The sequence below is a fragment of the Syngnathus leptorhynchus genome, chromosome 3 (assembly GCF_054491065.1).
Source record: "Syngnathus leptorhynchus isolate UIUO chromosome 3, UIUO_Slep, whole genome shotgun sequence".
Lineage (NCBI taxonomy): Eukaryota > Metazoa > Chordata > Actinopteri > Syngnathiformes > Syngnathidae > Syngnathus > Syngnathus leptorhynchus.
Genome location: NC_141197.1, coordinates 9,493,530 through 9,517,646, shown reverse-complemented (window position 1 = coordinate 9,517,646; position 24,117 = coordinate 9,493,530). Strand labels below are relative to the sequence as shown.

At 39.7% G+C, this 24,117-nt stretch overlaps 2 protein-coding genes across 6 annotated transcripts; one reads left to right on the top strand and one right to left on the bottom strand.

Annotated features, from left to right (window-relative positions):
• The first annotated feature begins 637 nt into the window (after nt 1–637).
• On the top strand, nt 638–13,693 carry LOC147059153 (phosphorylase b kinase regulatory subunit alpha, liver isoform-like). 3 transcript variants are annotated; one of them, XM_085907703.1, is made up of 31 exons: nt 638–917; nt 2,559–2,717; nt 3,215–3,262; nt 3,423–3,591; nt 3,981–4,063; nt 4,140–4,220; nt 4,658–4,756; nt 4,845–4,991; nt 5,220–5,273; nt 5,480–5,602; nt 5,708–5,803; nt 5,961–6,068; nt 6,159–6,237; nt 6,696–6,830; nt 7,048–7,157; nt 7,233–7,377; nt 7,732–7,810; nt 8,025–8,173; nt 8,264–8,434; nt 8,964–9,067; nt 9,225–9,361; nt 9,434–9,596; nt 10,319–10,398; nt 10,466–10,544; nt 10,622–10,751; nt 10,920–11,021; nt 11,126–11,244; nt 11,589–11,642; nt 11,798–12,031; nt 12,140–12,340; nt 12,424–13,693. In XM_085907703.1, the coding sequence occupies exons 1-31, from the start codon at nt 840–842 to the stop codon at nt 12,595–12,597; spliced, it is 3,690 nt and encodes a 1,229-aa protein (XP_085763829.1). In that variant the 5' UTR covers nt 638–839; the 3' UTR covers nt 12,598–13,693. The 3 variants fall into 3 exon arrangements, with proteins under 3 accessions (XP_085763829.1, XP_085763830.1, XP_085763831.1); XM_085907704.1 differs by lacking the exons at nt 3,981–4,063; nt 4,140–4,220 and having other exon boundaries at nt 4,662–4,756; XM_085907705.1 differs by lacking the exons at nt 11,798–12,031; nt 12,140–12,340; nt 12,424–13,693 and having other exon boundaries at nt 11,330–11,636.
• Nucleotides 12,922–23,814, bottom strand: ppef1 (protein phosphatase, EF-hand calcium binding domain 1). 3 transcript variants are annotated; one of them, XM_085907707.1, is made up of 22 exons: nt 23,546–23,814; nt 23,263–23,466; nt 22,755–22,832; nt 22,273–22,557; nt 21,416–21,586; nt 20,499–20,528; nt 19,818–19,945; nt 19,679–19,739; nt 18,239–18,402; nt 17,625–17,739; nt 17,323–17,369; nt 16,962–17,128; nt 16,813–16,849; nt 16,586–16,735; nt 16,270–16,406; nt 15,944–16,184; nt 15,189–15,374; nt 14,981–15,123; nt 14,757–14,863; nt 14,514–14,677; nt 14,248–14,332; nt 12,922–14,172 (listed from the first exon to the last, which is right to left on the bottom strand). In XM_085907707.1, the coding sequence occupies exons 5-22, from the start codon at nt 21,465–21,467 to the stop codon at nt 13,961–13,963; spliced, it is 2,226 nt and encodes a 741-aa protein (XP_085763833.1). In that variant the 5' UTR covers nt 21,468–21,586; nt 22,273–22,557; nt 22,755–22,832; nt 23,263–23,466; nt 23,546–23,814; the 3' UTR covers nt 12,922–13,960. The 3 variants fall into 3 exon arrangements, with proteins under 3 accessions (XP_085763833.1, XP_085763834.1, XP_085763835.1); XM_085907708.1 differs by lacking the exon at nt 22,755–22,832; XM_085907709.1 differs by lacking the exons at nt 21,416–21,586; nt 22,273–22,557; nt 22,755–22,832; nt 23,263–23,466; nt 23,546–23,814 and adding an exon at nt 20,976–21,051.
• Between the last annotated feature and the right edge of the window lie 303 nt (nt 23,815–24,117).

The window sequence follows — 24,117 nt, the reverse complement described above, 5'->3', positions numbered from 1 at the left end:
CCGTTATTCCCTACGTCGCAAAACTGGACATTCATTCATTCATTCATTCATTCATTCATTCATTCATTCATTCATTCATTCGTTCGTTCGTTCGTTCGTTCGTTCATCCATTCATTCATTCATTCATTCATTTAAAAATCATTTATTTAAATAATTAATTAATTGAATACTTTATAATCTATGTCCCTACACACACACAATGTATGTGTGTATATATATATATATATATATATATATATATATATATATATATATATATATATATATATATATATATATATATATATATATATAGAGAGAGAGATATATGTATATATATACATGTATATATGTAAATATGTATATAGATAGATAGATAGATAGATAGATAGATAGATAGATAGATAGATAGATAGATAGATAGATAGATAGATAGATAGATAGATAGATAGATAGATAGATAGATAGATAGATAGATAGATAGATCGGTGGGTAGAAGGACCGTTTACATTGGAGCGGACTGTTTACATTGGAACGGTTGCGTCAACCATGATAGGAAAGGCTGTTGGTGCCCTCTGTTGATTCAATGGTGAAATTACATGAACAGGCTTTTTTTTTTTTTCCGCCTTATGCGACGAAGCGTCGTTTGTGACAACCAACCAACAACTGCCTTTGACGTCTTCAACATTTTTGCGTTGGTATGATGTAAAAAAAAACACGGGTGGATGCTCCTCAGTAGAAAAGCGGAGTCACGCACAGCAGTTTGAAGAGAGAGTGCGCAGGGCAGCCGATTGAAGGGAAGATTTGCATGAAACATGTGACGTGTCTCGTTCGGACTATAACCAGACTGTGAAGCAAGGATGAGGAGCCGCAGTAATTCGGGAGTGAGGCTGGATGGATATGCCAGGCTTGTCCAGGAGACTATTCTGTGTCATCAGGTACTCAACAATTGTATGCATTTGACAGCTCATGGTAAAATGGAGTCTGAATTGTGGACGAGAACAGAAATATTCTTAGAATGTGGTACAAGTAGCGCTAGTGAATCGCGGGCGCCCTCGTGTGGTAGCGGAAAATATCACTGTCTTGAGTACTGTCTAATTGTATTTCACTTTTGGGTTCATTATTATGTAACTTCGTATGTCCACTTCATTTTTTTTGTTTGTATTTAAGTGCATTCCTTTTTTTATTTTACAGATTTATTTTATAATCGTTTTAGGAATAAAACCCCATGTTATTTTTTTTCACTTAGGCCTGATACACTACTGCTCTTTAATTCTTGTGTTTCTGTTGTTACCAGTTTGTATGTTGCCACTACTTAAATAAATGAAAACGGTATTCAAGTAATTATTCATTTGTACTGAGAAGCACATAAAAGTTGTTAGCAATTTAAAATGTGCAGTAAAACAGACAAAATCAAATTAATTGTGTTATTATGCTAACATGCCATTTTATTAGGTACATTCACAAAGTCTAATGAGATTCATTGTAACAGAGTCAAGTAGGCTCTTTTAATTGTTTCAATATAAATTGACAATGTATTTTTTTCCATGTGAAAGATTCTATGTTCCCCTAATTTAGGAAGCTACATAAAAACATGCCTTTACAGAGACAGTAGTACAAATGGATGGCTGGACTTAGACCAAAGTTCAAAACACATTATTGTGGTATAAATGAGGACGCTAGAACTTTCTTTGAATTGACCCACATTGGTGGTTCCCAAGCTCTCCCCAACTATTTGACCAAAACAGTATTTAAAGGTTAGCTATTGGTTGCAGAAATCAATATTTAGGAACATGCTGGGGTTTTTTTTATTTGTTTTTTTGCATCGACAAATCCAGATGTTCTGTTGTCTCTTGAGGTTCAGGCTCCACCAGTGTGAAGTGCATAAAAACAAACACGGGCAAAGGTCAACCAACCCTGGTGTAGATCGAGGCCTGCCTCCTGGGACCGACTCTTGAATTGACTTTGAAGCACGTTGGACATATTTGCTTTGATGAGATAGTTTCACAATAATTTTCCTCTTTTTTTTTTGCTTTGTAGGAGGCTTGTCTCTTTCGGGAAGTCGAGTACATACACCAAGCAAAGCATTGCAGTTGAAACTGCAGGAAGTTAATAATTACCACCAAAACTGAATGGAATATGCATTTTCATTTATCAATTCATTTAACTTTTTAAAATCTAAAATAAAGCAGCGGTGTTGATTTCTGTCATGCATAACACTAGTGACTCCTTTTCTCAACATACAACTGGAGCACTAAAAATCTACCAGAGTCAATGCAAATGAATACAAGGGAAGAAAACCTCTGCAGTAATTTACTTAAATATTGCAGCTGTCATTTTGGTTATATAATATACAGCCTCACTTCATTTCCACTACCAAGTCTGCTTACACTTGCGGACCAAGAGGGTACAAGCACATGGACCTTAAAGCTACATGGAGATCAATGCTATTGAATAAATGCTAGAGCGACTTTAAGCTCATTGCTTGTTGTAAATGCATGGGTCATTCAAGTTCAAGTTATCATGTCCCTTCTTCCCTTATTGTGTTTCAGTTTTGTGTGTTCATGTATGTGTTTCAGAATCCAGTGTCAGGGCTCCTGCCTGCCAGCACCCAGAAAAAGGATGCATGGGTGAGGGATAATGTGTACAGTATTTTGGCCGTGTGGGGGCTGGGCATGGCCTATCGCAAGAATGCTGACCGTGACGAGGACAAGGCCAAGGCCTACGAACTGGAGCAGGTGTTTGTGACAGCCACTTCTAGCCATTCCTCTTTTCTTTCATCGCCCACATGCTGATTGTACTCGGATATTGGCTGGAAGATGATCAAACATTTGTGACTCTTCTGTGCTTTAGTAGGATTCAATTCAAGTCAATGTTGCAAGGGGCAAAAGGCTACAAACGCAGTGAAATGCACACTTAGTATAGAGATGGACAGATAGTTGAATAATTCTGCTGGAGAGCAATATAAATGTCAGGAAAAGCATATAGCTGAACATTAAGCTGCTATCCTTGCAACTAGAAGGTTACAGGTCACATGTAAAGATTTTTGGTATATATTCTTTGAAATAGCACATATTTGTTTAATTAAACAATATATTTTGCGTTCAACTAACTCATTTAATTGTTTGTGTTAATGGAGAAATTGAACAAGAAAATAAATCTAAAAGTTCAACTTGTAAAAACATCTTCAGCATCTTCAGTTAGCTGTATTTACTCTTATTTGCTTTCTTGGCAGAGTGTGGTCAAACTGATGCAAGGACTTCTGCGTTGCATGATAAGACAGGTAAAACAGGCTTGTGTTATTTCTTTATTTATTTGTTTGTTTTTTGCCACAAAGGCTATTTTTACATTGTTTAAATAAATCTGTAGTTCATAATTTGATGTAGACCAGTATTGACCCAAGTCCTGCTCTTTGGTAACTACACTTTGTTGTTTGTTTTCAGGTTGCTAAGGTGGAGAAGTTCAAACACACGCAGAGTACTAAGGATTGCCTGCATGCCAAATATGACACTCCCACTTGTGCCACCGTTGTGGGAGATGACCAGTGGGGTCATCTTCAGGTGGATGCCACCTCGATTTACTTGCTGATGTTGGCACAGATGACGGCATCAGGTTTGGACCTTGGCTTTTGTTTTCTATGAGGTGTTCTTGAGGCAATGACCACTTACGCACACTAAAGAAACTTTCACTCACACAAAGTCATTTCGGATACACAAAAAGCCCACAAAACAGATGCACTCACCCAAAAATGTTTCCCTCACACTCATCCAAAAACTCACATGCGACAGACACATGCACACTCCAAAAAGACTCTGTCACATCACCGAAAAACCTCACACCCACCTATGGATCGACTTTCATACACACACCATAAAAAAGTTTTTGGTGTGTGACATGAGAAAGTTTATGTGGAGGATTTTTGGGCGCATATAAGTGGTTTTAAATTCATGTTTAAATACCTCATCATATGATAAAACCTAAAAATCCATATGATCACGCAGGTCTTCGTATCATCTCAAACTTAGATGAGGTGGCTTTCATCCAAAACTTGGTCTTTTACATCGAGGCTGCGTACAAGGTTGCGGTAAGCATCATGATTTGATGAGCGGAATGTTAGGAAATGAAGACATTGTGAACCAAGGCCTGTTGTCCTCTTTTAGGATTATGGGATGTGGGAGAGAGGTGACAAAACCAACCAGGGCATCCCTGAGCTCAACGGGAGCTCTGTCGGAATCGCTAAGGTATTTTAATTGCAAATTAGAATTATAGTCAACCCTGCATATTTGTGGTCTAGGATTTTTATTTTTTGATGGGGAACCGATTTGCGTTTATTTTTGTAACATTTGGTGACATTTTGGTCCAGAAGAAACAATTTGAAGTAAGTTGAGACGCTTTATTCAGACAAAATTTGCTCTTTTCTGCTACCTTGTGGCATCTCTAGGCAGTTACAAGGGGGGTTTCATTAGGTCAATGATGTAAGGCACATATTTTACATTCCAAAAAATCTCATGGAACAACACTAAATGGATTTACAGGTTCATTATATATCTCCTGCTCTTCCGTGACTTTTTTTACTTGTCACTATACATCATTGGCATGGAAAGATGAACTACGGTATTGTATTTGGACATTGGCTGCAAACCCGATCTAAACCAATGCGATGTGTTTGTGTTTCCAGGCAGCTCTTGAAGCTATTGATGAGCTGGATCTTTTTGGTGCCCACGGTGGCCCGAAGTCTGTCATCCATGTTCTCCCCGATGAAGTAGAACACTGTCAGGTATAATGCGCCTTCCACCTTCTAAGCGTGCACAAATATGGAGAGACGTTTATATAGTATCATCTTGCCTCTTTTGACACGCTTTCAGTCCATCCTGTGTTCCATGCTGCCCAGAGCTTCCACGTCCAAGGAAATAGATGCTGGCCTCCTATCTGTTATCTCCTTCCCTGCTTTTGCAGTGGAGGATGCAGAATTGGTGGCCATCACCAAGTCGGAGATCATTAGTAAATTGCAGGTACTATTTAAGACCACATTTTGTTAACTCTATTCAGACATGTTTTGCTTTTTTTCCCCGGCAATATCAGGCCACTCTGCTGTGACATATTTAACTCGTAACCACCCGTTTTTATTCAAAATACATAGTAGTTTTTTTAGATTTTTATTCAGACTAAAGTGTGTTGGCTCAGTAGAAATACACAGTTTTATTCTTATGTAATACCAGTAACCTTGTATTCCCTGACAGGGACGCTATGGTTGTTGTCGCTTCATCAGGGATGGATATCACTGTCCTAAAGAGGTAAAATTTCCAGTATTTTTTTTAATTCAAAGCCTAAATATTGGACGATATATGATATAAGGCCAGTCAATATAATGTGTGAACTGAGAGCAGAGCAGCACCATTTTTTCCTGGCTGTGCATCGCTTCGGTTACGATTTCATCAAATTGCTTCCACTCAAAGAGTGGCATTTGATGGAATATTCAATATTTCGTCCTATCTCCCAGGACCCAACCCGGCTCCATTATGATCCTGCTGAGCTGAAACTGTTTGAGAATATCGAATGCGAGTGGCCGATCTTCTGGACCTACCTCATTCTTGATGGAGTCTTTACAGGAGACCAAGTGCAGGTCAGAAAGACAAACTCCCTACCACAATGAATTTTTTTTTTTTTTTCAATGACTGTCTCCGAATTCACGATAATGTTATACTAAACCGTCGTGTGTTGTGTTCAGGTGCAGGAGTACCGTGAGGCACTGGAGGGGATCTTAATCCGGGGTAAAAATGGTATCAAATTGCTACCTGAACTTTATGCAGTACCAAGTGACAAGGTACATCACACCATTGATAATAATAATAAGACGTATTACATTTTTGCACACTAAGTAGGACATGTTACTAGCGTGGTAACAATATGCACTAGTTGATATCTGCCTATTACTACTACTGATGAAATACATGGAAAACTAAAACTGTAGTTAATTGCAGGTGGAAGAGGAGTACAGCAACCCTCACTCTGTGGACCGAGTAGCCATGGGCCAGGTGCCTCACATGTGGGGACAATCATTGTACATCCTGGGTTGCCTTTTGGCTGAGGTATGTAGTACGATAAGCCTTAGCACCACTTGTGTTGTTAACCCTAAACCTAACCCTGCTATTCTAAATTTAACCCGTGTGCGTTCGAAGGGCTTTTTGGCACCAGGAGAGATCGATCCACTCAACAGGAGGTTCTCTACAAGTTTAAAGCCAGATGTTGTGGTACAAGGTTGGTTTGAGTGGGAAATGGAAAGTTGTTTGAGCATCTGTTTCATAGCCGTGATTTTAGTAGTCGTCGTACCATTTTGGCAAACAAGTCTGCAATTAAATCTTACTGGTAAAGTACAGTGACTTATTGAAATCCAACACAGTAATAGAATTATCATTATTATTATTTTTTTGTTAATACCTTCCTCTACTAGTGGGCATTGTTGGCTAGTGGCGTACAAGTGTACATGACACATTTTGTCATGCCTTGTAGTGTTACTATTGCATCACACTAGTTTACCAGTAACGTGTAACTGAGTACTAGTAAGGGAAAAGTGGCAGTGCACTGAATGGATGGACTTAATAATGAGGACAAATAGTGTACTAGTACACAAAGCTGGATATGAAAGACATGGCATGAATGTTGATGCAAATGTCCTCTTTCAGACTTTTTTTTAAACTTGCTTGTGTTTGCATCAGTTTGTGTTTTAGCAGAATCGAAGGAAATCCAGAACTTGTTACGTGAGCATGAGATAAAGGTCCAAATGCTGTCTGAGGTTCTGCCTATTAGGGTCCTGCCTGCTCGCATCCTCAGCCACATTTATGTCCGACTGGGTACCCGCACACAAATGCAAACAAAATACTGTTTTCTTAGTGTGGATCTTGTTTTAAGCACAAAAGACATTCCTGGAAAACCGGTCAACATGTTTGCCTGTTTTCTGATATGTTTACAATGAAACACTAATAAGTTAAAAAAAATGACATTTTTTTTCCAAGTAGTCCAGAATATGAAATTATGTAGTGATCCCATTTTTGTGTGTCAATGCGACAGGGAATTGCAAGAAGCTGGATTTGAGCGGCAGGCCCTACAGACACATTGGAGTTTTGGGAACATCCAAATTTTATGAGATCAGGAATCGCTCTTACATTTTCACCCCTCAGGTACAACAAGCTTCCTCTTTTGCGATTCCCTCATTATTCTTTGTACTGTTCACACTGCTGTCTTCTTCTGTGAAGTTTCTGGATCAGCACCATTTCTATTTGGCCCTGGACAACCAGATGATTGTGGAAATGCTGCGTACGGAAGTGGCCTATCTCTCCTCTTGCTGGAGGATGACAGGACGGCCCACTCTGACTTTCCCCATCACTCGCAGCATGCTTGGTAAAGAGTCACCCAAGTCACCCTTCACGAATTGCATGCCAATACAAACAAAAGTTGTAATAATAATAAATTCATTACAATGCTTGTTAATACCTAAGACCCTCTTTTGTGCGTGTGTGTGTGACTTTTCTGTTGACTGTTGATGCTTTTTTGCTGATTTTTGGTGCGTGCGCAAGTGAGAGAGGTTATAGATCAAAATGAGAATTTTTGGTATGTGTGGCGGCTCTTGGCCGTTTTTTTGCTAAGAATTGTATTCCCAGAATGGATTTTCATTCTCCATTGTTTTCATGATTTGTAATTATTAAGTTTCATTTGTCAAGTGACATTATTGTTCACGTTTTCTTCTTTTCTTAGTTGAAGATGGAGATGCCATTGATCCGTGTATCCTAGCAACGTTGAGCAAGCTCCAGGATGGCTATTTTGCTGGAGCAAGGTCTGTTTTCTCATACAGGAGCATGAGATCCCATTGAACACATTTTGCAGTTCAAACTTTGTACTGAAAATTTGAACAGTTGGGCATTCAAGATATTAGAGGTTTAAATAAGTTTATCAACATTTTCTAACTGGTTCATCCTGAAATTTCACCCAAAAGCTCCATATCCCTAAATTTTTATGAATCGTGAACATTCGTTTTGGTGCGCCTTTAGGATCCAGATGTCAGACCTCCCCAATCTACAAAACACTTCCTTTCACACTCACCTCAGCTTCTTGGATGAAGAAAACGACAATTTACTTGAAGTGGATGACGAGGGAGATAAAGACTATGGGGAAGAATACAGTCACTGTGAGCTTCCAGGTAGCCTACATCATGAGGCCAATATTTATTTTGATTTCACATGTATGTTGAAAGTTTCCACAGTTTTCTTAATGTTTTCTTGGACTTTAGAGGGCTCAGACGACATGTTTGATCAGTACCTCACGCAGCTCCTCCACAGCACCACCTCCAGATGTCATCTTCCTCCCATCCAGAGTGGGCAGGACCACGTGTTCAGTGCTGAACACACCACCAGAGATATTCTGTCTATGATGGCCCAGGTTCAGGGGCTTAACATGCCCAGTGAGTTGGAATAGTCTATGTATTATTGCATTACCAGCTACCAACATGTTCATTAAAAGGGCAATCCATTCCTAATAGCAAAATTTACGTTATTCATTTGGATATTTTGTATCGAAAAAAAAAATAATAGTGGGGAATCAACCACTCATAGCAGGGATATAATTGTAATTTTTTATAATTAATAATATATTAATATTTGTAAATTATATTTTATATTAATATTTATAATTCATTTATAATTTTTTAAATAATTTTTTCATTACTTTTTGGATTGCAATTTTGTAAAAGTAGTGTATGTGTTATTATTTAAAAAACATACTAAACTAGCAAAAAGAGCATCATAGTTCGACAGAAGTCCTTTCCTAATCACATCACAAAGCACAATTCCTAGGGATTATTTTAAAAGACAACTAGAGCCACAAAGGCATTTTTAGAATTGAATCACTACCCTGCATTAAATGAAAATAGGAGTTGATTGCCGCTCTGCAACAATTGTATATTACAACAAACATATTTGTATATTCTTCAGAGTCTTCTATGTATCTACCTGTTGTTCCTTTCATGAACAAGCATCGCAAGTCTCTGAACCTGTTGGAAGTTCCTCAACCCGCTTCACATGCGAAGCAGCACAAGGTAGCCAAATAGAAAAAAAATTCAATTGACTATTTTCCTTTCAGAAGGTATCTCAGCATTTATTTCCTCTTATTGCCTCTTTGGTGCATGCCATGCCATTACCTACTATACATATTATTGTTATTATTATATTGTGTATGGATTTTTCTTGGCAAAGTGTCGCAGTGTAGCTGATCTCCACCTGCCACGAGATGCCCAAGGCAACACAGATTTTGCAGCGCTGGTTAGGCAGCTGAGGGAGTGCCCCACTCTACAGGACCAAGCAGACATCCTTTATATTCTCTATGTGATGAAGTAAGACAAAAAAGACAAGCAATGATGACCCAAAACCTTTCCTTACAAGCTCTTTTTGTGCTCGCTGGCCAGAGGAGCTGATTGGCTGCTTGAGGTGTCGGGTCCAGGCCACGGTTGGGTGAGTGTGCGCACCCTTTTGGAGGAGCTGTATGTGCAAGCTGGAGCCTCCCAGGAATGGGGTCTCATCAGATACATCTCGGGAATCCTACGCAAGAGAGTGGAAGTCCTCGCTGAGGTCAGGGAATTCAATTGTAGCTTTATCATAGCAGTCAAATGGAGTTAAAGCCTTTTCACCCTGCACTTGTTTTTCTTGGTGTTTGTGAGGTCTGCATCTGAAATTGTCTCCTTTTTTTTTTTTTTCTTTACATTTGACATGCATTTTTCTCCATACCAAATCTCTCAACTTTAAATGAACAATAGTTGTACACATAAATATATTGTCGCCACAATTTTCAGAGACTTCTGATTTCCAATTCATTTTGTTGTTAATATTTGCGGTTCAATAATGATAAAATACAAGGGTACTTGAGGACATGGAACAAATTCATGCTTTTTTACAGTGTCTGATGGAAATTACAATTCCAATATGCCATGTAATAGAAATGAGTGTACTAGAGGCTATTAATGTGAAGCAACTCATCCTTAAAATAATCAAAACACTCGAGGCACTTGCTATGCATGAGCATCTCAATTAAAATATAATAGAAAAGTTCATTTATTTTAATTGCAAAATTCTAAAAGATAAAATTATCAAATTACAAAAGCAAAATTATGTTTTCATCCAAAAAATCACAAGTGAACAATTCATTGTATAATATATGAGCTTGTTTTTAATCAAACGGAATGAGCTGCATGTATAGCTACAGTGGTAAAATAAATACTTTTATTAAAAAAAAAAACTATATTAGACATATATGATAATGTATGTAGTAATTATTTAACGTGTGTAATGCACAGGCCTGTACGGACCTTATTTCCCACCACAAGCAGATTACCGTAGGTCTGCCTCCTGAACCCAGGGAAAGAGTCATCACAGTGTAAGTCAAATTTGCTCAAAAACTTTCAATCTGTGCTTGAATTGTTTTACATTCATTTCTTTCCCAGTCCACTCCCCCCTGAGGAGCTGAATGCTCTCATCTTTGAAGCCAGCGGTCAAGACATCAGTGTTGCTGTGCTCACTCAGGTGACTTTGGAGATCAGTGCAATGTTGTTTTTTCTGGTTTTGTGACAACCAGTGTGAGACGTGTGCTGATCTTGCAGGAAATCATGGTCTACTTGGCCATGTATGTGCGCTCCCAGCCTGCCCTATTTGGTGACATGCTTCGTCTGAGGATAGGACTCATCATGCAAGTGATGGCAACCGAGTTGGCTCGCAGTCTTCGATGCTCCGGTAGGAACTTGTCAGACAGGCTATTAATAGATTTTGAAACAATGTGTCTCTTAATTTAATGTAATTATTATGAGGATATTGTTGTCATAACTGACCCGGAACATTCTATGTGCGCATGAAAAATCCACAATATCACAATGTTTCAAAAAGGCTTTGTTTTTTTTGTAGGTGAGGAGGCCTCTGAGAGCCTGATGAGCCTCAGTCCTTTTGGCATGAAGAACTTGCTGCACCATATCCTCAGCGGCAAGGAGTTTGGAGTGGAAAAAAGCAGTGAGTTGTTTGTTCCACAACTTCCACTATTTTATTTGACTGAGCAGCTGCAGTCTTTCCATTTCCGTCATTGTGTCAAACATTTTCTTGTCTGTGTGCATCAGTGCGACCTATCCAGTCAACAGCCACCAGTCCGGCCATCTCTATCCATGAATTAGGACACACTGGAGCCACTAAGACAGAGCGCTCAGGGATACACAAACTCAAAAGTGAAATCAGACAGGTGAGGTTAGCAAATTTGCCTGACAAAAAAAACAAAATCAATGAAATGTGTTCAATAATAGTGTTTCTTTTGCCTTTGGTTGCAGTTGGATGACTCTCGGCCACTCAGTGTGGGTTTGAAAAAAAGAAAAATATATATGTGACTCTCGCTAACATTGACCATTTGCTATTTGCCATATTTTTGTACTGCAGCTCCATTATGGGAATGGCCGCTCTGTCTTGCACAAGAACTGATCTCATCTTTTTTGTAACCAGCTCAAACTGATTTCATTCATCACCTCACGCCTCGAAGGATGCACGAAAGCATCTCCAACTTCATGTCATGTCATCCATGTGCTTACGTAGATCGTCAGTGGCAGTCTGTCCACATGCAGCAATGTCACCTCTCCTCGCTCCACGGTAAAAACATCTCACCTCATCTGTTTTCAATTCATTTCGCATTTGACTGTTGTGTACGCTGAGCAAACTCGACACAATGGCATGTTAATTGTGATTTGTGTCATAATTATACAATTTTGGCTCTTGTGAAAGTAAATTCTTTGTTTTCACCACAGCGTTGCAGCAGTCCCTCTACTCCCAGTGGCATGTTATCCCCAGTGGGCTCTGCGCAAGGTGACACGCAGTTGCACTGGGAGGAGAGGCAAGGCCAATGGCTCAGGAGACGCAGGTTGGATGGCGCCATCAACAGAGTTCCGGTGGGTTTTTACCAGAAGGTGTGGAAGATTTTGCAAAAGTGCCACGGCCTGTCCATCGATGGATACGTATTACCCTCGTCCACCACAAGAGAGGTACTTATCAATGAAAGCCTAATATCCCGAAGTCCATGTCAGAAGTCTGTATTTCAGTAACTGGAAACACGGAATCAACATGAATGCATTTTTCTGCCTTGTGTGTAGATGACAGCAAGAGAAATCAAGTTTGCAGTGCAGGTAGAGTCAGTTCTCAACCACGTACCTCAACCAGAATACAGACAGCTGCTGGTGGAGACCTTGACGGTTCTGGGCCTGGTAGCCGACGTGGACGTTGACAGCATTGGGGGTATCATCCATGTGGAGCGCATCCTACACATGGCCAACAACTTGTTCCTCAGCGACCAGGTATGTATGGCACATTGACAGGAAGAAGCATCCATTTTGGAAGACATGTCCAACAAGTCTTTTTGTTCTCTCCACATCCCCAGAAATCTCACAGTGCCTGTGATTATTTCCTCCAGAAGGACCCTGCAACAGGAATCTGCAACTTTTTCTATGACAGCGCCCCCAGTGGCCGCTACGGCACCATGACGTATTTGTCCAAAGCGGCAATCTCATACCTTCAAGACTTTCTGCCAAGTTCTAGCTGCCTGATGCAGTGAAAACTGTTGTTTTATTTCATTTTTATGAAGTAATTATTTGATGTCCTTGCATCCATCTTTAGGTCCATGATACTGGTCTGCTTTTTATACTCACTACTACAACAAATCATTGCACTGATAGAATGACCTACTAGTACAACCTTAAGATAGATTTCTTTCATAGTAAGTAAATGCTTAAACATCTTTCTGTTAGGAAAAACTTGATTAGTCCCACAATGGGGAAATTTACATTCATGATTTCAGATGTTATTTGTAAGACAGTCGTCTTTCCATACACTGGGTCCTCTAGAAAGACTTGTGAGGAGGCATGTGCTTGTAATATTTACTCCAAAGATATGTTGACATCATAGTCTTCACAATACATTTGTAAACCTGAACTGTGGACATCATTTCATATGTGCATTTATTTCCAAATCAAGATCTACAGTTTCTCACAAAAGTCAGTACACCCCATGCATTTCTGCAGATATTTATCTTTTCATGAGATGACACTGAAGAAATTATACTTTGGCACAATGAAATGTAGAACAGCTTTATTGTCATTGTACAACTGATGTGTGAGGAAATTAAGATATTCTAACCAGTGGGAGGCTGCTGCTGCTGCTGCCATGAAAGTATGGTCTTATGTAACAGTGTCAATTTATTGTTCCCTCAAAGTAGCACAAAATAGTCATTAATAGCTAAACCCTTAGCATTAAAATTTACAATAACAGTGATACAAGTATTATTCTGACTACCACTGTAGCAAAGTGTCATTTTTTTTGTGCTGTGCCACGAATTGAGAAAAATTAAACATCTGCAGAAATATGAGATGCTTGCATTGTGCATAAACGTATATTTACGTATAGTCGGCCCGGTGGAGCATGCGGTTGACGCATCTACCTCACGGTTGACATGTGGTGCTTGTGTCCGTCTGACAGTTTCAAAGTTCTGGGATCATTGTGGAGTTTGCATGTTCTCACTGGGTAATCCAGAGATCTAATTGAAATGTTTTGTATTAATGAGAGTAGTAAGAGTTAATGTGTAATGAACATGTCCAACAAGTGTCCTGAATTCCCCCCCCGGGATCAATAAAGTATCTATCCATCTATCACCACACGGCTGCATTTGACCTTCTCTAAACATTTGAATGCTCTTGAATGTCCACCTATTCAATGTTTCAGTATTTAAAGTAGCTTAATGGCAAAACTCTTGGTTATACCAAACTGCATTTTAGGTTCATCCTAAAATTCCACTGACAAAACTTTGTGATTATTGCACCTATCCATTGCAGTATTAATAATAAACACTGCAGAATCACAACAGAATCCAGAATTCATTTCCAGGGGACGGCCCAGCTATCCAAAATCAAAATGTCTAGCACCTACTCTCCACTTGTCTTGTGTTGCTGATCCTTGCTGTCCAGTTTGTGCACAACTCTAAAGGCCTCCAAGAACTCTGTGAAGTCTATACTGCCGTCTTTGTTAAAGTCGATACTTCGAGCCAGGTCATCAATGGCTCCGTTGTTGATGTCTACCCCCAAGTGAGCGCTGAATAGACGCCACGTATGACGGAACTCTTCGATGGAAATAAGACCTGAAATGTGACAACACTGATCTTCACCAATTCCAAGAAGAAAAGTCCTTTCAACAAAGCGCAGTGCTTCTCTACCTGAGTGGTCTTTGTCGATAATGTTGAATATGATCTCAATGTCTGTCCTGTATCGAAACAGAGTTTCTGCCATGTTTGGCGTGACCTACAAGACGGAAAATTTATCAGCAGACATTCTTACAGCCAGGTACATTATATGCAAAACAACCCAAACCCAAAGTTCTCGCCATTTCAGTTCTGTAAAAATGGAAGGATGGCTAGTTTGTAATAGTGTAGACAGATAGTGTTACACAAATGTGACTAGTTGAGTTTGGGTGATCTCTAACCTGAGGTAGCTGTATGCCGGCACCCATGTCCTCAAAACAGGACTGGTAGTCCACACTGCCGTCTGGTGCCAGATGAGCTAGACGAGGACATAGGGTCCTCCACGGGAGGTCCAGCCTCAGGACAGAACCCAACACCAGAGCCCACTCACTGACCGTCACTCTACCTAGAGATTGTTGGAGTTGTTTTCAAATCTTTGAATGCACTGAAGCACAGGGGACAAGAGTGATTGATTCTTAGCCTACCAGTGTTATTCTGGTCATACTTCTGGAAGCCAGCAAGGAGGTCTGAACGATGGGCAAACACTTTTTCTTTCAGAGCCCTGAGAGCTGAACCCTCAGCAGCTCGCACTCTGTGAACACAGCCAAAAATCAAATACATGTATTTTTGTTTTTGTTTTGCTTTGTGTCATTGTAGACCAATGGGCCATAAATTGTAAAGGAACCAGTTGAAAGCAAACTCGATGTACCTTTGAGTCAATGTGAGTTTGCGTGTTGAGCGGCTGACTTGGTACTGGTAGAAGCGTGGAACCAGATCTCTCCCCAGTTTAATGTAGGCTCCTCGATTGCTTCCCTCCTCATAATAGTTAGATGCAGAGAAGATGGTGATCACCTGTTGAGCAATGACAAATATGTTTTCTTTCAAATAGGAAAGTGAATAAGTCACCGTGACAATACCTGGCCACTGTGACACAGCTCATAACCTTCTTGTTTGCACTCGTGGGATCTGATGATCAGCTGCAGGCCATGTTGGAGCAGCAATCTCCGCGTGACGTCTGGGCCAAAGTAGCAGCCGCCACCTCTGAATGTGTTTGGGCTGCAACCTTCTTGGGTTTTGGGGTCACTCCAAAGTATGTCCACAATCTACAATGAAAAGTTGCTGAAATAAATTATAGCGTGTTCTGCCATGATACCCCCAGTAAGAAGTTTATAATCGCCTATAGATGTTGGCTAACCACTACTTTTGTCTAAATGAAGCCTCTCAACGTACTTCAACATTATTCTTCAGAACAAAGATGCAATAAAATGGCAGCAAAACACTACATTTGTCCAAAGTTCTTCAACTCACTTGAATTTCTTGGACTCAAGATGCCACAATTTGGCGGCACTGCCTTTATCTAAATTAAACTCCTAAATTCTTGAATATAGTTCTTCTGCACCAAGATGTCGCTCGCCCATCCCTCAAAAGGTTTGTTTGCATTTTGATGCCACAAGATGGTGGAAGAGAACTACTTTTCTATTAGCCAGTCTTCTGAAGCTTCGCACCTCACAACATTATAGCTCCTTGACACCACGATGCCACAATAAGCTCAGAAGTAAATAAATAAGCTATTTTAAACAGAAATGTGGATGGGATAGAAGAATGAAGAGCTGAATTTCCAAAATTTTGAATACATGCGCAAAGAGCCAAACACTGGAACGTCACCTGTTACCTGTTTCCATTCCTGCTCCTTTTGTGGAGGCAAAGGAGGCGGAATGGAGGTTGCAGAATCCAGAAAAGGCACTTGGAGGATATTTATGTTGTACGGCACATTGGGAGACGACGTGCACGGATTAGGCGAGAAGCACGATGGGGTGTGTGGAGAACAGAGTGAGGAAGATGACGAAGAGGATGAGGAAGATGAGGAAGAGATGGAGGCAAAGCTGTCTTGCTGGCTTAGTCTGGAGCATCTCCTGAAGCGACACACAAAAACCAAGGGCTTGAAAATGACAAGACTTATGATGTCTGACAAAAGCCCCTTTCTGGTTGACCTCTGACCTCAGGTTTGGGGTTCTTTGGTTCTTAGAGTGACTGCGATAAGTATCCGTGGATCTCATTCTTTTCGTCTGTTTATTGGACTGACCGATATCCAGCTGCTCCAAACTCCGTCTGGGAAGCCTCAGCGCCGATTTAACCTGGTAAATGTTTGGCAAAAAATCTTAGTCAGTCAGCACTTTTCGGGGAGGACTCACATACATGGTCATAGAATAGTCACACATGTATTAGAATACTGACTTAAGAACAACACACTTTTTTCTGCCGACAGTAGTGACTGATCTATGCAAAAAAACAGATATTTGTCTCCCTTCCTGACCTTGTGCCGATCAATGACACTGAGGAAGTCTAAGTCAGTCTGGTCTGATATGCCCCCATGAACAATTAGGACCTTCCCATCTATCACTGTGGCAACAGGCAGAAAACTGAAGACGTCCTGAAAAAGCTGCAGGATCTCACACCCATTAGCCTGTTCACAGGAAACGGAATACGTTACATCCAGTATTGTAGGTATCGAGAAATCATGACTACATTGCCAAAGCATACCTTGTATTTTTGCATGACCTCTTTTGTGAATCCGTATCTGAAATGAAAAGGCAAGATGTTTTCTACGATTGCGCTCGATGCATGATTTGTTTCTGTATTAACCATTAAACATGCGTGTTTTCTCTTTTGATACTCCACTTCCTGTTTACCTGAGGTTCATAATGTGGTCCTCATGGTTTCCTCGGTTCAGATGCATGTAATCAGGGTAAAGTAGCAAGTAAGCAAACAGGAGGATGACCACCTCGATTGACTTTTTCCCTCGGTCCACAAAGTCCCCGTTAAATACGTATGGCGTCTCAGCGGAAGGGAGGCCGTTCTGGTCAAGATCAAATCAAAGAAGCCTTTGTACATTTTATTGAATGTTCCTATTTTCAATTCAAGTGGCTCACAAATTGGGGACAACAGAAAAATGCAGTTCCCAGGGTTACAAGAGTTGATTTTTAACCAAAAGTCATTCGTCCTCATAAAACATCCTACTTGTAAAGCCAAAATCAGAATGTCAAGACTTACCTTATAAAATATAAGAAGCAAATCATCAAGTCGACCATGAAGATCACCTAAATTACACATAAGAGAAAAAAAAAAAAAAGCATGAACATGACAGATGAAAGGTGTGTCCAAAGTTCAACGTCCCGCCCCCCCCAATCATACAATTTAGAGGCCAAACAATACTTTCTAGATGCTTCCAGGTATCATTAAATCTTTTGTGCATTATTTTTCTCACATTTCTCTTCATATAACTCCCATTTGAAACATTCGACCGCCATTAAAATACAATAGCATAGTAGGACTAAGTGACGAAGACCACCTACCACATATAGTGATCTCCTTTGTGTAGGATGTGGACAGGTGAATGACGTTGGGCATCTGTTTGAGGAGCTTCTTGGTCTCGTAGAGAAGCTGCAACACGTATCTGGCGTGGAGAGTCTGTGCAAAGGAAGCTTCTAATCAACAGGTGCTTCTAGGTAAATGAGCTAGGTCGTGGGGAAGCTTGTTTTGATGTGGCACGGTTTTTACTTTCTGGACCTGGATTTGACACCTCTGGTTACCAAACTCCTTCAGAGCTTGCTGATGAGCTGATCATTGAAAAAAATCTCTTGGATGAGGGACAAGAAGTGGCTATTTGTGCAGTGGCGAATGCGAACCTACTTCACTGCATGAGTGGGAACGGGCATCTTTGATACGATTTTTTTGATGGCAGTTGGTCAACAGAAAGTGGCAAACAAAGCAATATTAAAATGGTCGCCTTCCCTCTGTGGCACCACGTGGGCAGGCCGATTTGTGGTAAAAGTCATTGCCCCCCCCCCCCCCTAATACTCAAACAGCTTCATGATTAGTGAGGACAAAAATGACATGCACCTCAAATGGAAATATATCAAACAGCTTTTGAGATACGTGACAAGCAATGGGAGGAATCACAATTTACCTGCTGCTCTTTAAAGGCACCGAGAAGAGCGTTTGTGTCTGACGTGGAGAGGGGAAACGACAGTCGTGGTCCGACGTACGACTCTGGAACTTGGATTGCGTCGTAGCAGCCCTCTCGGTCTAACCAGGGGTCAATCACGGGTTCCAGAAGCTGCGAAATCAGATCTGTTGACCACAGAACAGAAAGCAGAATTTGCTGTATGGCAGTTGCAATGATTAAGAAAGTCAAATTCTCTATTTACAAAAAAAAATAAAAAAAATCACTTGCACATACTAAAAAATATTTAGCACTTCAAGAACCATCAAAATGTTCAAATTACCAGTAGGTTATGTTAATCAAGTGAATCACAGTTTGAACATTTAAGTCATTCTTTCACGTACCACAAGAGTGAACTCACATCCCACTTTGAGAAACATTGCAGGCAAAACAATTAAATAGGCTTCATGTTGAGAAATCAAAAAAGATTTTTATCCAAATTCCTATAAAAAAAAAATGGAAACGGCTACCTATGGGAATTCACCCATAACTTACTTTGAGTTAGTTTTAGTAATTAGTTATTTTGATCATTTCAGTAAGAATTGACTGTCATTTGATTACGAAATAATGCCGACTTTTCTGCATTATGGTATTCAATCAGCATTACAAACAACCATTTCTAAACAGGCTTGATTCACCTCACTGACTATTTTGTGTGAATCAATGTCCTTTGTTGTGTTACACAGAGATGTCGTGTGTCATAAATGGCAGCGAGGATCTGGCCCTTTTCCATCACTTCATTTGACTCAAAAAAGATGATGAGGATTAGCTTTACAATGGTGCATAAGGCTTTTTAGCTGAATGAGTGGGTCAGTGCACCCTTAAGCCACAGCTGCTTTCGTGCGACACGCCACGCTCACATTAGTTGCTAGGCAACACAAAGGGGTTTTCACATCCAAATAAAAGAGCATCACTAATCAAAGTGGTGTTTCATTTGATTGACTGAAGGCTATGTATGAATACACGTGTACAAATGTGATGCAATTTAATCATTTGAATTGCTTATTATAAACGTATTACACAGATATGGTATGTATTAGACAGAACATTCTGTTTTAATTCAAAGCAGTGGGGGGAAAAAAAGGAATATAGTCGATCCCTATTGATCACAGGGTGAAAATCACTGAGAAGAAACTGTTATGTATTTTTCAAAATAGTGTTAACCCACACATTTTGAAAAAAATATATGACATAAGAAGCCAAGTGTGCTTGCTTCAAGGTGTTTATTCATCACTCCCAAGTTTACCATAAAACGAGTAAGCATGTAATTCTCTCTTCTTTAGGTTTAGTTTGATACTAAAATAAAATAACTAACTAACTAAATAAATAAAATACTATAGCTGCTGCTTATTGTGAAGTGAGTTGAGTCGTCCTTTGTACCAGTTGTTCTCGCCGTCATCTTACCTGGTCCATTTCCATTTAGCTGAGTGAAGTTGTCAAGCATGAAGCTGAAGAAACCTGACAGCTGAGGGGGGAAACAGCATCAAACAAAAAGCTTGGTGAGGTTTACAAGGTTGTCTTTAAGACATCTCACTGTACTTGCCTGGAGCTGATCCTGTTCGCCGGCGTATTCGATGGATTGGAAGATGTTCCATGTGTACCTTCGCCTCATCTCCAGGCGGGCCATGTAGCGGCGGTACCAGCGCTGGATCAGCACTGCTGCCTTCATAGCTACAGGGGCAACACCAAGGAATTTGAGTAACAGGCATGAGTAGAAAAACATATTTATGGATCAGACAGTCATTTTACAAACGTGTCAACTGGTGACATGAAAGAATAAATGCTTAAATGACTAATATGCTCACCCTAATGTACTGTCCTGAGAAATAGGACCATAAAAGCAATGACAAAATTAAAAAGTAATGTGCTTCACTGGTAGTACTAGTAGCATGCAGATATCAACTAGTACACAATTCTGGCTCACTAGGTCAATCAGCTTGTCTGGCTACAGTTGTCTTACTGGTGAGCAAAAAGTTGTGGAAAAAAAACTTGTTAGCAAGATATTTGTTTCATTTTTACACGTCCTGAATTGTCTTACAACTGATCACAAGCAGTGCACTAATACATTGACCTTAAGATGGATATCAAAAATACTGAATTAGTGCTGAAGCATCCTTCATATAGGATCAGTAATTAGTACATTTTTGTACCGGGTTGTTTTTTTTTTCTTTCTCAAATCAGACTTGCATATGCTAATGACCAACGAGAAATAAATTGCTCTTACTTAATGCTGGATTGGGTGGCTTTGTTTCATCTGAGTGAAGAAAAATAGAAGTCAGCGTTGGAACGTGTTAATTGAATAAAATGATTTGCAAAGCAACGCAAACACGACGAAAACCAAATAGGGAAGTGTTAACAAGACACCAGGGAGGCCGTGAGCCACTGCGGGACAGGAAAAGCTCAAAAGCACATTACACATACACAACCTTTGAGACAAACAACAGAAAGAAGACACTAGGGATTACAAACATCTGTCACAAATGTACGGTCGTAGTCTGGGTTGACAATTTGCCATTTGCTCTTCTCTAACATGGAGCTGGATGGAAAAATTCACAACATGTGTTTGATCTGTGAATGGACCCGTATATTTCCTTGTTCAATTAGATTAGCATTTAAATAGTGCTCTTCATTACATTTTAATACGGCTAAAATGACACCTAACAATTCATCAACAGCTTCTTGAGTGTCATCAGCAGCTTACTGGAAGAGCCACAGAAAGGTAATCAAGTGGACATCATCGGAAATCTTTTGCTCGATTCATGGGTGAGGGTTTCTATCTTGGCGAACAGCTAGTTGTGCACGGTTGAATGTGAATTCAAAAGTTTAGAGAGGGTCAAATTGAGTTCACCTGTGAAGGTCATTTTAGGGTCATCCTGAAATTTCACTCAAATGCACAATAAGCCTTTTTTATGATAGTCTATTAGTCTTAAATTTATTCATTTCAGATTCTGAGTAAATAAAAAAATCTTCCACTGATTAACAATACAACACCTAAATTGTTTATGCTGAGTCATTCATCAAAGGTGATGTAGCACATTTAATTGGATTTTATTTTAATAAACCAATCCCAAAGGAGACCACATTTCACAGTCTTTGAGCTACAACAGAGCCAAGGTTCATGTCACAGCAACACCTACGTACCTGCCACCTTCGTCACTTGTGTCTCTATGGCAACCGAGGCGCCGCATCCCATGGTGAGCAGTGAGAAAGTCCACAAATTGCATGAATGGGGAAAAAGGTAGATCACATCTGGCAGGTGGAGTCTGCGAAGCCGTCTGTGGTGAGGTGGGTGTGCTCAGCACAGCACTGAGACTGAATGGGAGAGCCATTGATATGTATATTCATAGAGCATAGACTATGATAAAATATGTAAAAAAAAAAAATAAAACCAAATAAAACTCAACATACAAAAGTTTAACTCAAATGGAACAACAATGCCATAATTTTAAACCATAAAAGATTTAAGCAATGTTTTTTGGTAAATTTAAATGCAAACTGAGATGGAAAAAAAATACATTTAATTTGAAGAGTTTCACTTTATTTTATTTTTTATTCTATTGTTTTGAATGGTCAAAAGCAACAGCAAAAAAATGATGGCAAGTTTAATTTGAAATTCACCAAAGTTTCAATATGAATTACTTCCGTAATTGAGTGGCCCTTTTGTGCCATGTGAGTTTGAATTTATTTTTCCCCCCACACAAAAAATGACCTTGTTCTATTTTAATAGCATTTCATTTTGAATTTTAATTAGACTGGAAAGGTAAAATGGCAAACCAGTCACAGAAATTTGGTTTCAGAATTTTTTTTGAATCAACTTAAAATAGTGATATGAACTGTGTCTTCAAATGAACATCTTTTTTTTTTTTTTTTGCTCAGCTAATATCAGAGAACGATTCGGTCGATTAAAACAGAATAGTACATTTAATCCTGCTCTCGTAACACCAACAAAGCCCTGTCCTGAATGATGACAACAGAATGATTGAAAGTGATGCTCTTACCTGCTCAATGTTTACAAGTGAGTCACAAACCATGAGATGGATCCACGTGCTTCCCATCCAACTTTGGACAAGCCCAGAAGATATTTAGGTGCTTCTTCCATTGCCATTCATCTTTATTTTGTACCCATGTCTGAGGCGGAGATTGTGTAGCTCTTCAGGAGGAAGAGGAAAAGGAGGAGGAGGAGGAGATGAGAGGGAATCGAGGAGGCGGAGACATTGTCAAGTGATCCCATAGCATGTAGTTCACCAACTCCCCAGCCAGGGTGCAGTGACAGATCAGGTGTGCTGCAGAAAATCATATTTTACCAGTGAGTGACCTTCATGAGAAATCCCGTAGGTGGGTGAGCAATCAGCATCGGCGTCATGTTGTTATATCCCTTATGCAAAGTATATTTGAGTACTTGGTAAGCGTGGAACAACATACAAATTAACAGGCATATATTCTTTGTCTTCAGCAAAGAACAAAGATCACTGTGGCTTACGGAAAACTTGATACCCATGTTTGGTACACTGCCCCCATGTGGCCAAGCCACATACAACAGAAAGAGCAGCACAATGTCCTGTAAATTGAAGGAAAAAAACAAGTTGGAGGACGCTGACATTGCATTTGCTTATGTCAACATATCCTGTGGAATAGCAGTTTTGGGGAGAAAAAAAAAATAATTCTGTAAGACTAATTAAGAAACAAAAAATTAACACAAAGGTTTTTTTTAAAATGCATGCTCTGAGATGCACGAGTTTCAAGACAAGAGAATCACTGAGGCCGTTTTAAAGTCTGGACATTGAGCTAACAAACTGAAATTTGAACAGTTTTGCACTAAGAGTTTTGTTGACTGTCTCCACTGCAGTAAATCACATAAGACAAACACTTAACTGTTGTATGTAACCATAGTACAAGTAAGTTGAGAGGGTTTAAATAAATACCAGTGCAAGGCCTGAGACTTAGTTAAAAATATACTCTTTAATAATAGAAGTGGGCATTTCCCATACCATATGTCATGCAGCAACCTTGGTACAAAGCTTTTGTCGTACGAGTGTGACAGCAGTGTCGATCTCACGCAAGGTGATGACTTTGACCCGCTTTCTTCTCGAAAGCCTCGAAGCCTCCGAGCTCACCAATCCGAGAACGACCGGTCTGGGCAAAGTGTGATTACCGAGCAGGAAACCCAAAGTGCCCAACCCGGCTGGAATGACCTGCACAAGGAAATGAAAAGCAAAACTTCGAACGTGTATTGCTGCCACACCAGTTAAAAAAAAAAAAAAAGTTCCATACCAAACACCCTTGCTGGGGTTTAACCCCATGACGAGGTTTGAGAGTGAAGCGAGCACAACGCCTCCTCTTCTTGGGTGCTGCACGGGCAAGAGCCTTCATTTTGTTTGATGCTGTGTCTGGATTGTGTCAAAGTAGTCACCCAAGGAGGTTTTCCTCCTGAAACATACCAGCAAAGGAGTAAAAAGTGAGCTTGTGCGTTGGATGAGAGACAGGCAAAGGAGCAAAAGGTTGCTTTTAATGGGAACAAATTAAAAACAGCTTTCCCTAATGAGGCTTAATGGCTTTCACACTGACAGCCTTGCGTGGAATGCAGCGTTCACAGGCTTCTTGGTACGCTGGGATTCTGTATATCCGTGCCACTTATTTATTTATTTATTTATTTATTTATTTATTTATTTATTTATTTATGTATTTATTTATTTATGTATTTATGTATGTATTTATTTATTTATTTATTTATTTATTTATTTATTTATTTATTTATTTATTATTTTATTTATTATTTTATTTATTTTATTTATTTATTTGTTATTTTTTTATTATTAATTCAGTATTCAATCTGGTGGCTATGC